Raw genomic sequence first — 14,038 nt, 5'->3', positions numbered from 1 at the left:
ACCAATACACTAGCAACAGTAGTTGACTGTAAAATTATCAGTTACACAGTATGTATTACAGTTAATTATAAGCATATGATGATTTAAATTTCCCTGTATTTATATTTTTTTAACATCAACTGTTTTTGAATTTAAATGTTTGGAAAATTTAATTCTCTATATCAGAAGATTTGTAGGAATAAATGATAAAACAAACTAGAATTAGATTTTTTGCATTCATGATAGTTTTCTTGCCTCTGCAAGCTAAGAATGAGGTTTACATGCTAAATTTTTTATCTCTAAAATAAATATTTTACTACATATTTATTTTTCGAAAAAAATGTGCATATAAACTGACCTACAGAATTCAAACCAGACATGCTGAGGATGTCTATTCCTTTCAACTTCATCATTTCAATAAATTGCAAGTAAAACAGCTCTCATATAGAATCATTACATAGAAATCCCCCCCCAAGACACAAAAATTATAATATAAGATCATTTTAAAAACCACTATAAAATAAATAAAACAATATGGAACACACCCTGCCCTCCATTTTAAGAAGAGTATACTATACCTTTTTATCACCTCCTTTTTGTTTTGAATTTAATAAATCATGTATATGCTGAATTTCTTCCTCTGTTAAGGTAATAGATTTTATCACATTTACAATCCGAACTCCATTCCATTCAGAATATTCAGAATCTGTATAATCAGTTAAATAAATCAGAAATTAAAACATGATTTTTTAAATCAATTTCCTCTGGAATTCTTAATTAAAATTGCTAATTATATAATTAAAATTATTACATAATTAATTATATAATAATTGATGATTATATTTGTATTGCTGATTATATTAATTACATAATAATTGCTGATTATTATATAATGAAAATTGCTGATTATATTTATATAAGACAGCTGCATGATTACAAAGTGCAATAAATTATCAAGTTAACAGAATAAAAATTATTGCAAAAATATTCATACATTAAATATTCTCATAATAATCAATATTCATTAATTATGAACAGTTACTTCTAAAAGATATATATCTTTAATGAGAATTAAAATGCAAATTTTCTATACATTTAATTTTAGTTAAATAGTTTAAATTTCTAAGTGAAACGAATCATAACATAATTTAGAACTTAAATAAAACATTCTTAATTTCACTAGAGTTGCTCTTGTATCAACTTTCAATACAACAATTACATTAACTTTATTAACTTTTAATACAACAATTTTTTATTTTAATACTCATTAAAATAAATTACCCAGAACAAAGACAGAAAGTAAAATCTTACTTGATTCAGCATTATCTGATTTGGATTTTTTGTTTTTCTTCTGAGGTGATTTCTTAGTGCATTTCATGGTATCAACCTCTTCAGATTTTTCTCTAAAGTTATCTTGGTGCTCAACAGAAGAATCTGTAGTTAAACTTTTAAAATCCTCTTTTGATGCAGAGCTTTTGTCCACTAATGCCTTTCTTTCTTCTTCTACTGGTACAACATTATCAATGGAACTATTTGGAGATGGTGACTCATCCGTCTCTTCAGATGAGGATAACTGTTGGGAACATTCCTCTGTAAAATTAAATTTTGTTAAAAATATTATTCATAATTTTTTTACTCTACAAATAGTTATTAAGATGTATTTAATGCACAAATATTAAACGTATTTCCATGCAATAGCTTTAAAACAACTGAGAAGTCACTACTTCCTTTATATGATATTCATGTAATTTATTGTTAATATTAGTTAGTACTAGTCAGAATAATTAATATTAATTATGATTTTAAATGGAATTTACAAAATCATTCAGAGCAATAAGAAGATCCATGAGAAATCAACATTTTTTACTTTTACTTAAATTTACCAGTTTTCTGTAATTTCATATATTTGTGTAATCAGCAGACTCTATTGCAGATGAAGATTCAGCATGGCTGATGGTGCAAGAATGTTCTTCCAAATAACATAAAATTTATTAACAGCAAACATAACAAGAATAAAATAATTAAGGATATACAGGATGCTGCAGAAAAAGTTAGACAATGTTTACAAGCAAAATATTTACTGTAAGTCGCCTTTAATGCAGAAACGGTTATATTTCTAGGAAGTACATAAAAAAGAGAAATGTAATGTGGTTATTTCTTGAAAATAATATCACTGAGCTTTCCACTATTGAGTTCCAAACACATCCCTGCCCGAAGCACTCAATCATTATTCACACTACGTCCAGCAAGATTTTTTGGACTGCATGACAAAGTCACTGAGTAGGTTACGTGACATAAACTTTCTGTTTTAAATATCTCCACAAAAAAAAAAAAAAAAAAAAAAAAAATCACAAGTTAATGTAAATATTATAAAATATTTCAAGAAATTTTAATAATTAATAATACTTCAAAGCCATGTGAAAAATCTCAAAGTATAGATGAGCGCAGAGACTGACATTACATAATTTACATTCATAGCCGTGTCCAGTCATTTATCGTACTTCAAGCAAACTACATTTATATCAAGTCATATCATGTTTTCATTGTGAAACTGATATTAGGAAGTCCTTCTATGTTAATACTCCAATGAAATGACAAAACTGCAACAGATACATTAATATTATTCTCTTCTACAGAATTTGAATATTCAGAACTATCTGAAGAACTTTAATTTTTGTCACTATCATTGAAAAAATCCATACATAAATTAAATTTAACAATTTCACAAGTAGAACCTTAAAATTTGAAGCTTCACTGAATTCATTGAGGAAATTCTTGAGGTACTTTTACAGCCATGTCACTTAATGTTTTTTTTTTTTTTTTTTTTTTTTTTTTTTTGTTTTGAAATATTTTTGCACCAGGTATCACGAGTTTAGTTTGGCTTCTCTTCCGGCAATAACTGTCTTGTCATATTTCATATTTTTTCAAGAAAGACAGATGTTATTCAGAAAGAAAGATTATGTTTAAATATAATCACCTCATGAAATGATTCTGATGAAATTAGTGTTGTTCGCAAATTTTAACTGTGCTGATATCATTTAATTAATTGCTATTAAGTTTTTTATTTAATTGAAATTTTTTGTGACTAGTGTAGTGGCTATTTATTTGGAAGTTAAAAGCTTTTGTTGTATTTATTTTCAATGCTTAGACTTGCAGATGCAGATGAAGGGAGTGGTTTCTCGGAACATTTGAACGGAAGCAGGGGTCAAAATACTTGGTCAGTATTACTCAAATAGATCCTCTTGGCAGGTTGTGAATAGCATTTACAATGAGAAAAAGCTGTTAGAGTATCGTTGCTGCTGGAGGCGTTGTTTACTGCGTGGAAAAAGGAAATGACAGGTGTCCAGCAGCGATGATACTTTAACAGCTCCCTCATTATAAATGCTATTATTCACAACCTGCCAAGAGAATCTATTTGGGGAACACTGATCAAGTAATTTGACCCCCTCTTCTGTCCAGATGTTCTCAAAAACCACTCCCTTCTTCTTCATGAGAATAATTTAAGCAAGGAAAATAAATACAATAACAGCTTTTAACTGCCAAATAAATATCCACTATGCTAGTCACAAATCATTTCAATTAAATAAAAACCTTAAGATTAATTAATTAAATTACATTAGCACATTTAAAATTTGCAACACTACAGTGTGCAGCCTTCGCTCATGTCAGAAAGAAAAAGATGTCTGAAAAGAAGTGTGGTTTGTTAAATTGAGCATACTTTTCACTACTGGTGTATGATTTATTTATTAATGGTAAGGAGACAATCTCAAGATTTGAGAAGTGTATGATCTATTTACTAATGGTAAGGAAAAAATCTTTCAAGACTTGAGAAACAAAATTTGTTTTAAATGAATCACAGAGAGGTACAAATTTTCTTTTTATGTGCTACAGTTAAAAATCAATGGATATGACAAAATTGGGGAACTTGATTAAATTTACAAAAAAAAATTTCTTATAGTGAGTTTTGGGAGGATTTTTTCTGAAATTAGAGAACGTTAATTGTTACTTTTCCCAATAATACTGAGCCAAATACACAGGGAAGACATGAGCCAAAATTCCTCAGTACAGATCAAAACTGAATGATGCAGCTTTAATCAAAAAGTACAAGCATAATATTCAAGATAGCATGATGAAAGCAGGCAGTACAAACTTAGAAGGCTCAAACAGTACAAAGTATTTTACTAGTACCTCACAGTAATACACCAACTATAAATATAAAGATTTTAAACATAGTGCAGGAGATTCAAAGTTAGTGTGGACCTAAGTTTGTACTTCCTGTGCCCAAAGTGAAATTATTTACTGACAGTACTATTTTGCTACCAGAATAAGTTTAGCTTTGAAGAGCTGACTGCAGCCAAATATACAACAAAGTTGACTTTATTATATCAAGGACAGTAACACGGGATAAGTTACCATACATTTTTTAACTTAATCCCTCTTCCAAATTTAATTTGAATTGTAAGTAATGTGGTGCAACAACCAGTTTATACTGCTGAATGTCTTTCTTCAGACCTGGGACTGATAGCCCTTCTCAAAGAGTCTTTACATAACTACAATAAAATTAGCGAGCATTAATAAAAACAGACTGAACTTCCCACTTCTTTAATTTTTTAAAGATCTTACATGCACCGAAATTCCAGTTCAACAACCTAGACATGGATTACAGTGTTATAAAATCTTAAAAGAGAATTTAACATCAGAATATTTCTGGTTTAGTCGTCAATTTTCTTGCAAAATAATAAAGGAGGCACACATCTCTTGACAATATCTTGTAAATAAAAGGATATTGAATAAGAGGAAACGTATTAAATGTGAATACATACATTGAAAGAACAGATAAAATACTAGACACAAATTTTTACATATAACAAATATTACAGGCAGCTTTTAAACACTTACATACAGGAAAAAATTTTTGAAATCAGAACAACAACTGTTCTCAATGGATAATTGACTTGGATCAAGAAATGTGGGAAGATAATATAGCCATTAATTTTAAAATTGTTTTGGTACTTCTTTGTTACAGCGGCCCACAACCATATTTGGCGATTTTAGATTTGCACCAAGATCTTAGATATAATTTCACCAAGCTTGTGAAACATGAATATAAAAATAAACGATACAATATATAATAATAACAATAATACTCACATGTTGTTTCCTAAGAATATTTTTAAGAATCATATCCTTATTATTATTATATCACATGTAATTGTTCCAGTCAACTGCAGCATTTTCATACATATTAACCCTTTGCACTCGAGAGATGACTCTCACTCACCATGTGATTTGATGCCGCAACTCGAGAGATGACTCTCGCTCACCACTTGGATTGATGAGGAAACTCGATGCGTGGCAGTAACTGTTTACGTTTAATTTCTTCGAAGGGGTCTCTTACGCTCTTTATAAATAATCTTATGAAGTGTAAAATGATACTCCTTTAAATGGAGATAAGATTTTATCTGAAATCCTATCTTTTCTTATCTTTCACAAAGTCTGTTCTCGGAGAAATGAAACCGGAAAAAGACATCAAACGACATATTATTGTAATACTTGCCCTGACAAGTAAGGCATGCATCTTGGAAATTGTTACATGAAATATCATACACAGACAAATTACAGAGCTTAATATTTAAGAAATTATGTTTATAAAGGTATAAAGATATATTAAATGCTAAAATATAAAAATTTTATACATGTGTGTAATGATTTTAAGTTAATGGTAGGAAATGCGTCAAAAAGGCTGCAAAACACCTCGAGTTGCTGGTGCGCCGCGCAAAAAAGGCCCCGAGTGCAAAGGGTTAAGCTGTTTGTTACACCATTTCATAGATGTCAACTCCTCAGCCCAATAATACATATATCTAAAAGCAGTGACAAATGATATTCGGGAACCACTGAACCAGTTTCCAGCATGGAGGCTCTCTTCTTTTTGCAAATTTTAACACTGCATCTCCAAATGGTTTTGTCATTAATATAATGTTTCATGTTGTGGATATTTTTGCATACTCATTTGTCAGATAAAAGACCTCTTTCTTGAGGGGGAAAAAAAAAAACCAATAAAATTAAAGATTGTTAATATCACATTCACACACACACAAAAAAAGCAATGAATATATTTTTAAATAAACAATGCAAATTTGAAAACCTCGTAAAAATGAATAATATAAGAACACATTCCGGCAGTAAAAATGCAGCATGGTGCTAACATATGATTATGTCACGAGGTATAAGAACATGCAGCAGGCACTAATATATGATCACATGGCAAGGTACAAGAACATACAGCCAAATGTTGGCGAGATATTTCATATGACTAACGATACATTCTCGAGGGCCACTTTAACAAAGAAATACCACTATTTTAGTTTTAAAAGGTGTAACAGATATTTATAATAAGAATTCGACATTTTCCATTGTTTTAGTGTTTATCTCAATTTTCATCAGCTTCAAAATGATAAGAATGTAAAACAAGCTCAGAAAAGAAGGTATATGCATTATACTATTATCAGAAATTGTTCAATTTTAATTATGGCTGTCCAGAAGAAATAAGACTCAAAAAATGGCCAAGGGGATAAGACTGTTGAACACTGGTCTGATTAGTGTACGAATTCTGAGAAACCAGCTAGTTGCATGGGTATTTTCATAATTTTTTTTATGAAGAGATTTTTTTAAAAAAAAAAAAATTCCTTATTTTCAGTGCTTACAACAAAATAAGATGCATTGGCAGATCGTGTTCTTTTAATAAAAAAATATTCATCTAAAAAATAAAGCATAAACGAAAAAATTAAAAATAAACTGAAGTTTTATATTACATGCAATACAAAATACTGACTTACATATAATATAAATTAGTGCAAGTTTTATATTATATGTAATTCAATATTTTACATGGAATTATCGAATTTAAATTTTGCATGGTTCAAGTAACAATTATACTAAACAGCACAGCAGTTAACAGTAGAATTTAGAAGATAAATAAATTCTGAACTCTCCAAGAATGCACCAACTAATAATTTTAACCATTTTAACAGAATTTCATATTAGTTTTATGAATATGTAATATCAGAGGGGGGAATGAATACACAGGTTTACAAAGAAGAAATTTATCACACTAATGGGTGCCAATGTGATAAATTTGTTAAGATTACGATATCGTAAAAATATTTATAAAAGTTATAATTTAAGGGCTCTACTCTTATATGTGCCCTAAGATCACCAAATGTGGCGATGTGTGTTCTGCGCTGGTTTTGGCATGATTGCTGCGTGTTGTATGGCAATCCTTTCGACGTTGAAAATTTTGCTGAAGTGGTTTAATTGCTCGTTGGTTTGTGTTGTAAGTGTTTTGTAATGGCCTATGTTGGAATGAGAGATGTGGTTGCAAGAGGGTCTGGGAGATTATTTTTAGTGGCTGTGCATGATAGAAGTAAGGAAATGCTGATGCAGTGTATTAAAGAGTGGATTGAGCCTTGTACAACTATTTTTTTGGATAACTGAAAAGAAGGTTTTGAACATTTATTTGTGAACCATAGTATGAATTTTATGGATAGTGTGTCTGGCTGTCATATAAATACAATAGTGATTACGTGGTGGTATATTAAAGGCGGTATAAAATTGGTATTTCTGCTGTTCAAAAAAGCATTCATTCATGGTAAGTGCATTTCATTTTATTCTTGTTCTTATTTTGTAGAATGTTATGTTCATTGTTTTTTTAGTATGAATTTCTGTTGTTATTGCTGATTTTTTTGAATAGTTTGAAATTTATTTTAGTTATTTTAATTTATTTTGTTCATTAGTGCATAGCGTCTAGATTGTGCAATTTGTAGATGTTTTTGAAAGTTGAAACAGAACGAATATATATGTATTCTTTGAAATTTATTGTTGTTAATTTATTAAAGTGAGGTGTGTGTAGTACGTAGATTCGTTTGTTGCTTATTTTGTGCAATTCGTAGATTTTTCTAAAGTTTAAACAGGATGCTGTGTACATGGTATTCTTTGAAATTTATTGTTATATTAATTTACTAAACTGACGTGTGCGTAGTTCATAGATTCATTCGTTGCCTAGATTGTGCAATTCGTAGATTTTTTTTTAAGTTTAAACAAAATGCTGTGTACATGGTATTCTTTGTAATTTATAGTTATGTTAATTTATTGAAGCCAGGTGTGCATAGTTCGTAGATTCCTTCGCTGTCTAGAATGTGCAATTCGTAGATGTTTTTTGAAGTTAAAACGTATTGCTGTGCACATGGATTCTTGTCAAATATTTTTGGTTAGAAAATTATGTTTTTGCTATCTAAGTTTTTTTTTTTTTTTTTGTTTTTTGTTTTTGTTTTGGAATTTTAGCTTAAATTGTGTCTTTAAAACGTGGTTTTTGCCTGTGCGAAAACCGCATTTTTGGAGACATTTTAGGCTTAAAATTCGAAATGTAGACTAAAAATTTAGGTAGTAATCTGGCGGCACGGAGTTTCTCACCAAAAATGTTTGGCGAGAAATTTGGCGACTTGAGGGTGCATATAAGAGTAGTTCCAAATTAAGTTTAAAATAACTATTTATTAATCATAAACTAGATTAACTTACAAAAATTTTGTTGAAAGGAAATAATGTCTTTCGGGGAAGAGGAGAAAGATAAAAGTTATATAATCAGACCATTTAAGTGTTATACAGTCAAAAGTCGTTAATCCAGACTCGTCGGGACTTCGGCGATTCCGGATTATAGATCATCAGTTTAAATCTGGCAAGATGGCATGCAGAAATTATAAAACTAAAAATTTACAAAAAAAAAGCTTAATATTTATTTGTTTACTTTATTAAACATTTCTTTCAATGTAAGTTGTTTAAGTTGCTTCGTTTTTTATGTGATAATACTTTCTCTTTAATTCTATAAACAGACATAATTTCTTGTTCAGTTACAAAGTTCCGCTGTTCAAGTCCTATAATTGCTGTGTCGAGAATACCCACTAATTTGTCAATTGAAATTTTTTCATTTTCAATAACCTCTGTCACTTTCTTCGCTATCGGAAGCGAATTATAATGACGAGGAATTTGATTTAAATCATATCAAAGACAGATATGAAATACTACATTTAGTAAGGAATTATATGCCAAATAAAATAAAAACATCTGCCCTGAAGATAAGGATAGTGCTGACAGATCAACTTCCAATTCATTGCACGCCTGCCGCGGCATTGTGCATTGTTATTTTAATTGTAAATTATATTTTATATATCTTTTCTTTGTATTTAAATTGCATTTTTAATTGTTTTGTTTCGATATATTGATAATGCTTTCCTACTTATGATACATATCGATAGTCCGACAATCTACTCAAGAGTAGCAAAACTGTAAATTTTGACCGTACCAGTAACTTATTATTTTAATACGTTGCGTTTGCTATCGTAAATGCACTTGATAATATGTGTGTGTGAAGTATTGCTTAGTATTCCAAATTAGTAATATTTATTTTCTATCATTGTGAGAAATTAGATTTTTTTATTTATTAATGTGTAGAATTCTAGTATGCCCACAGAGAATATGACTACAGAAAAAGCGATATGAAAGCTGTGTATGATGTTTGTATGCAATAAAAATTATTTTTCTTCGTTAATATAAAGTTTAAAATTTTTAGAAAATAATGAAAATTGTCTACTTGTATGTAAGGGATTATATCACTAGGTAGCAATATGATAATTTGTAAAAATGATAAAATTAAAATGTTCCATAACATGAATTTAAATTTAAAAAAATCCTTTTTTTTATTTGTATAAATGCTAAACCTTTGAAAATTTGTATAATGCTAAATCTTTGAAAACACTGAAGCTGTATGAAATACAGGTATTAAGAGACTGCGATATAGTTTACCGTTTTAATAACTGGTAGAATTCACTTACTATATCATGGTAATTTTAAATATAAACAATTTATTATACTCATTTTTAGTAAAGCCTAAACTGTTAGAAATGTAAATTCAAATTAAAGAATTTAATGTTAATTACAATAATAAACAATTCATTACTGTTATTTTCAGCAGAAAATACAGTCAAAAGTTTTTAATCCGGACTCGTCGGGACTTCGGTGATTCCGGATAATAGGTCATCAGTTTAAATCTGGTAAGATGGCATGCAGAAATTATAAAATTAAAAATATGAAACCATAATTTATAAAATAATGAGTAATTATGATCTAAAGGGTATCAAAATTTACAAAAAAAGAAGCTCAATATTTATTTGTTTACTTTACTAAACATTTCTTTTAACCCGCGCATGCATAAAGCATAACTTACGCATAGCCGAAATTAGAAAATTGCAACCAGAAAACTATTTGATTTGTATTCGTGATATTTATAATGACGAGGAATTTGATTTAAATCATATCAAAGACGGAGTACATCGAGATTAAATACTACATTTAGTAAGGAATTATAAGCCGAATAAAATAAAAACATCTGCCCTGAAGATAACGATAGTGCTGGCAGATCAACTTCCAGTTCATTGCGCGCTGCGACGTCCCCCCCCCCACGCAGAGCAGCGTGAAATTGATAAACAGATTTCGGAACGGTTAGATAAACAAAGGATATGTCTTTATCCATTTTTTGTAGCAATTCGTTTTTTGTTTGATGGACATCGAAACATTCTTTCGTTTTCTAGATCCTTTGGGAGCTCCAGCATCGGAAATTCTATTTGACATAATCAAAAGTTCAAGCTTACTTTTATAAAATTGCTCTTACAGTCTGCAAAAAATAATAAGCCGGATCCAATTCGAAGATTAAGGAACAATGCAATCATCAACATTAACTGAAATAGATAATTAGATAATTTTAGCTTATACCGTCCGTTATACATTAAACGCGCACGCGAAAACATATTCTGCGCTTGCGCACATGCATATGTGCAGTAGTAAATGTCTTACGCGCACGCGTAAAACGCCTATGTGCATGCGTCAACGCGCCGCATGCGCAGAAAGATTTTAGCTTTGAGGTCTGGATTATAGATCATTCCGGATTATGGGTGTCCGAATTAACGACTTTTGACTGTAGAAAGTACACGTAGTGTAAATGAGAGAATACATTGTGACGTTACAAGCTTAATCCCACCCATTTATGGACGTCGCAAAGCTCTATCTTCGCAACTTTGTTTATGTAGCGTATTCTGAGCTTTTACCAAATTGAATTTAAAAGAACTGTGCAATTGCCTTAAACATATCAATCTCAATTTAATAAATAAAAAATACTTTCAAAAAACCTTTTTCTTTACAAGTATAATTTTAAATGTTTTATAACAAGGATTCATGTTTTACTTTAAGGCTGCTGGATGGTTATTTAAAATGCTAATTATTTTTAATTTAATAATATAATTTTAAGAACAGTGATGCACTAATAATAATAAAATAATAGATAAGCAAAAAAAAAAAAAAAAAAAAAAAGGCTAAGACAGCCATACATTTTAAACTTGAGGAACAATCGGATCTTTGTTACTAATGTTTTGGTTTTGATAAATTCTGCATTAAGCAATCAAAATAGAAAATTAAAATAGATAACAACATATATATCCTATCTATGTTGCATCTAAAAGTCTCTGGTTCTATTACAAATACTCCTCAACCATTTGAATACGGTTGAGGTTTTATGTACAGATGAAGTTATCTGTACATGAAAATACATATGGTTATGGGAGTTGAATTTGACATTAAAAGCACTGACCATTAGTTCTAATTTCACCTAGGTTTATGAAGAAGCATTTTTTTCCTCAATTTATACAGCTAAATTTTAATTTTTTCTACAAAAAGGAATATGTACTTACCTCCCTTATCAGCCACTATTTGTTTTCGCTGACGAACTTTCCTCTTGGCAGATGATTTCATATCTGAAATTTGATTAGCTGGAGAGCAATTAACTTCAGGATCCATTCCTTTGACTTCATTTTCTTTTGTATTATTTTTACTTTCAACTTCACAATTTGTGTTTCGCTCTTCTTCAGATTTCTCTTTAGTCCGTTTCCCCCACTTTTTAAATTTCTTATCCTTTTTATTTTTATCAGTTTTTGCTTGCTGGATAGCTTCTTGATTTCGTCTCCGTTGTTCTTCAATTGCTTCTTCATATGTTCGTTCTCGCATACCAAAAACTGATATCAAATAAACTACTAAAGCTGAAATAACAAAGACTCCAGCACAAATAACAGCTGTATGGAGGTCCATAGCAGATGCAGAACTTGAGAACCAAGCCATTGTTTTTTGAAGCCAGTCGTGCAGATTTTGAACTGTAGACTCAACACTCATTCTGAACTATATTAAATATAAAAATGTTCTACGGTACGACAACTACAACAAAACAGAAAAGAAAAACAAAATTAAATTTAGAAAACTTGATTATATAAATTTTACATGCATCATTAAAAAATACTCAAAAAAATTTTTAATTGAATTTCAAGATTTGCAACTATTTTGTCACTTAGTTTACTTCTAATACTAAAATAAATCATACACTTTATGGTATGCCCTTTCAATATACAATTATATATTACCTTTATAATAGAAGTTTTGCAGTTGCATTTTAATTTTCAAACAAAATCAATAGCAGCTTCATAAGATGAATAGAATTCTCCACACCTAATATATCTGTTATTAATGTGTATTAGTCTCACTCACATTTAGATGACTAACATTACTATATTGTTACAGATTTTGTATTTAATTTGCTATTTTAAGGGGAATTATAATTAAAATTGCGTTATATCCCCGTACAATGCAGCACGAGACTTATTTGAAGAAAAAGCTACACCATAAAAATTAAATACAGGAGCATGCGCATTTAATAAATATATATCTTGGAATTGTACTCCTTTGCTTTCCAGAATACTCGAGAAATTACGAGACGCTTCTCGTGACACATTAAAAAGCTTATAAAAGCTGGAAGAAAACATCTCAATTCAGTTGTTTAGAAAATTGTTGTTGCTTACTGTAGCGAATTCGTGGCAAGTTCGGATTAGCTTTCTCTGCTTTGAATTGTGTTTTGTAAAACATTTCAGTAGTTTAAAATATAACTCCTGTGAGGTATTGGGATATTCTACTAATATCTCTGAGGAAATTTTAGCATTTTTGTTTTTATTCATTGTGATAAGAATAAATTTTATTCACCTTCATCGGAGTTGTGCATTCAATTTATTATGCACACAACAATGTAATTTAAAAATACTAACATTTCAGGCAAATTTATGTTGCATTTTTTAATCAAAGAGAATTATGCAAAAATATTAGAGAGTTGTCGTGATGCCTCTCCGTACTCCCAAAAGAAGAAACAAAACCACAGAATAAAAATTAAGGAAACCAAACCTGATTTAATTATCAGAAACTAACTGTCCACTGACATATTCTTGTTTTCATGTTAGTCTCAAATATGCTGGCATCAAAAAGTTAAGCACATAATGCAAATTAGCAGTTTTAGAAAGCATAGTTGAATTTGAGTGGCTGAAAATCTCTGTGGATGCAGATGGCTGTATGCAAATATTCTATATTACAACCCATGACATATGAATGTCCAAACACATGTTAATTAGGTAATCACTGAAGATGGCAGCACTCTAATGGATTTGAGGAAGTTCATTCATATGTTGATAAAATATTAACTTTTCTAGAATAATTTTTGATACATTCATGTTTTTATGGCTGCAAGAAGACAAACAGGATATAGCAAGTGCTGACATGTTTCAGACACATTGAAACAGGACAGTCAACCAAAGAGTCCCTGTTCTATTTACCATTGATCATTCTGTAATTTCTCAAACGTGAGAACAATTTCAAACATGTCAAACAGTATTCTAAAGACCTGTGCCCGATCAACTAAAGATTATCACCCTTTCTGAAGATTGGCATATTGCTGCTATAACCGACATGAATCAACAAGCAACCTCTACAACATTTACTTCCATGCTTGTAGTATCCCTTGATAAGACAAAACTTGCAATACTGTATGCTAAACTGACTATACCCCAGTATCAAATGTTTTTGCTCTACTACAGAGGACCAAGATTAAAGTGGTGTCATCAAAGTCTCAGACTGATTCAATACTCTG

General features: G+C 30.0%; 1 protein-coding gene across 2 annotated transcripts in view; it reads right to left on the bottom strand.

The window, feature by feature from the left end:
• The window catches only part of LOC118186025 (uncharacterized), a 107,218-nt gene that overhangs the window by 79,549 nt on the left and 13,631 nt on the right, over positions 1–14,038 (bottom strand). For both annotated transcript variants that reach the window (XM_035356003.2, XM_035356004.2), the window contains exons 2-4: positions 11,772–12,288; positions 1,291–1,569; positions 558–685 (exon numbers count right to left, since the gene is read on the bottom strand). In XM_035356003.2, the coding sequence (XP_035211894.2) occupies positions 558–685; positions 1,291–1,569; positions 11,772–12,246 (882 nt within the window). In that variant the 5' untranslated portion in view covers positions 12,247–12,288. The remainder of the gene's footprint in view (positions 1–557; positions 686–1,290; positions 1,570–11,771; positions 12,289–14,038) is intronic.

Source organism: Stegodyphus dumicola, chromosome 4 (genome assembly GCF_044657685.1).
Source record: "Stegodyphus dumicola isolate Sdum_Otavi_A_Nest chromosome 4, ASM4465768v1".
Taxonomy (NCBI): domain Eukaryota; kingdom Metazoa; phylum Arthropoda; class Arachnida; order Araneae; family Eresidae; genus Stegodyphus; species Stegodyphus dumicola.
This window is presented reverse-complemented; position numbering and strand designations above follow the sequence as displayed.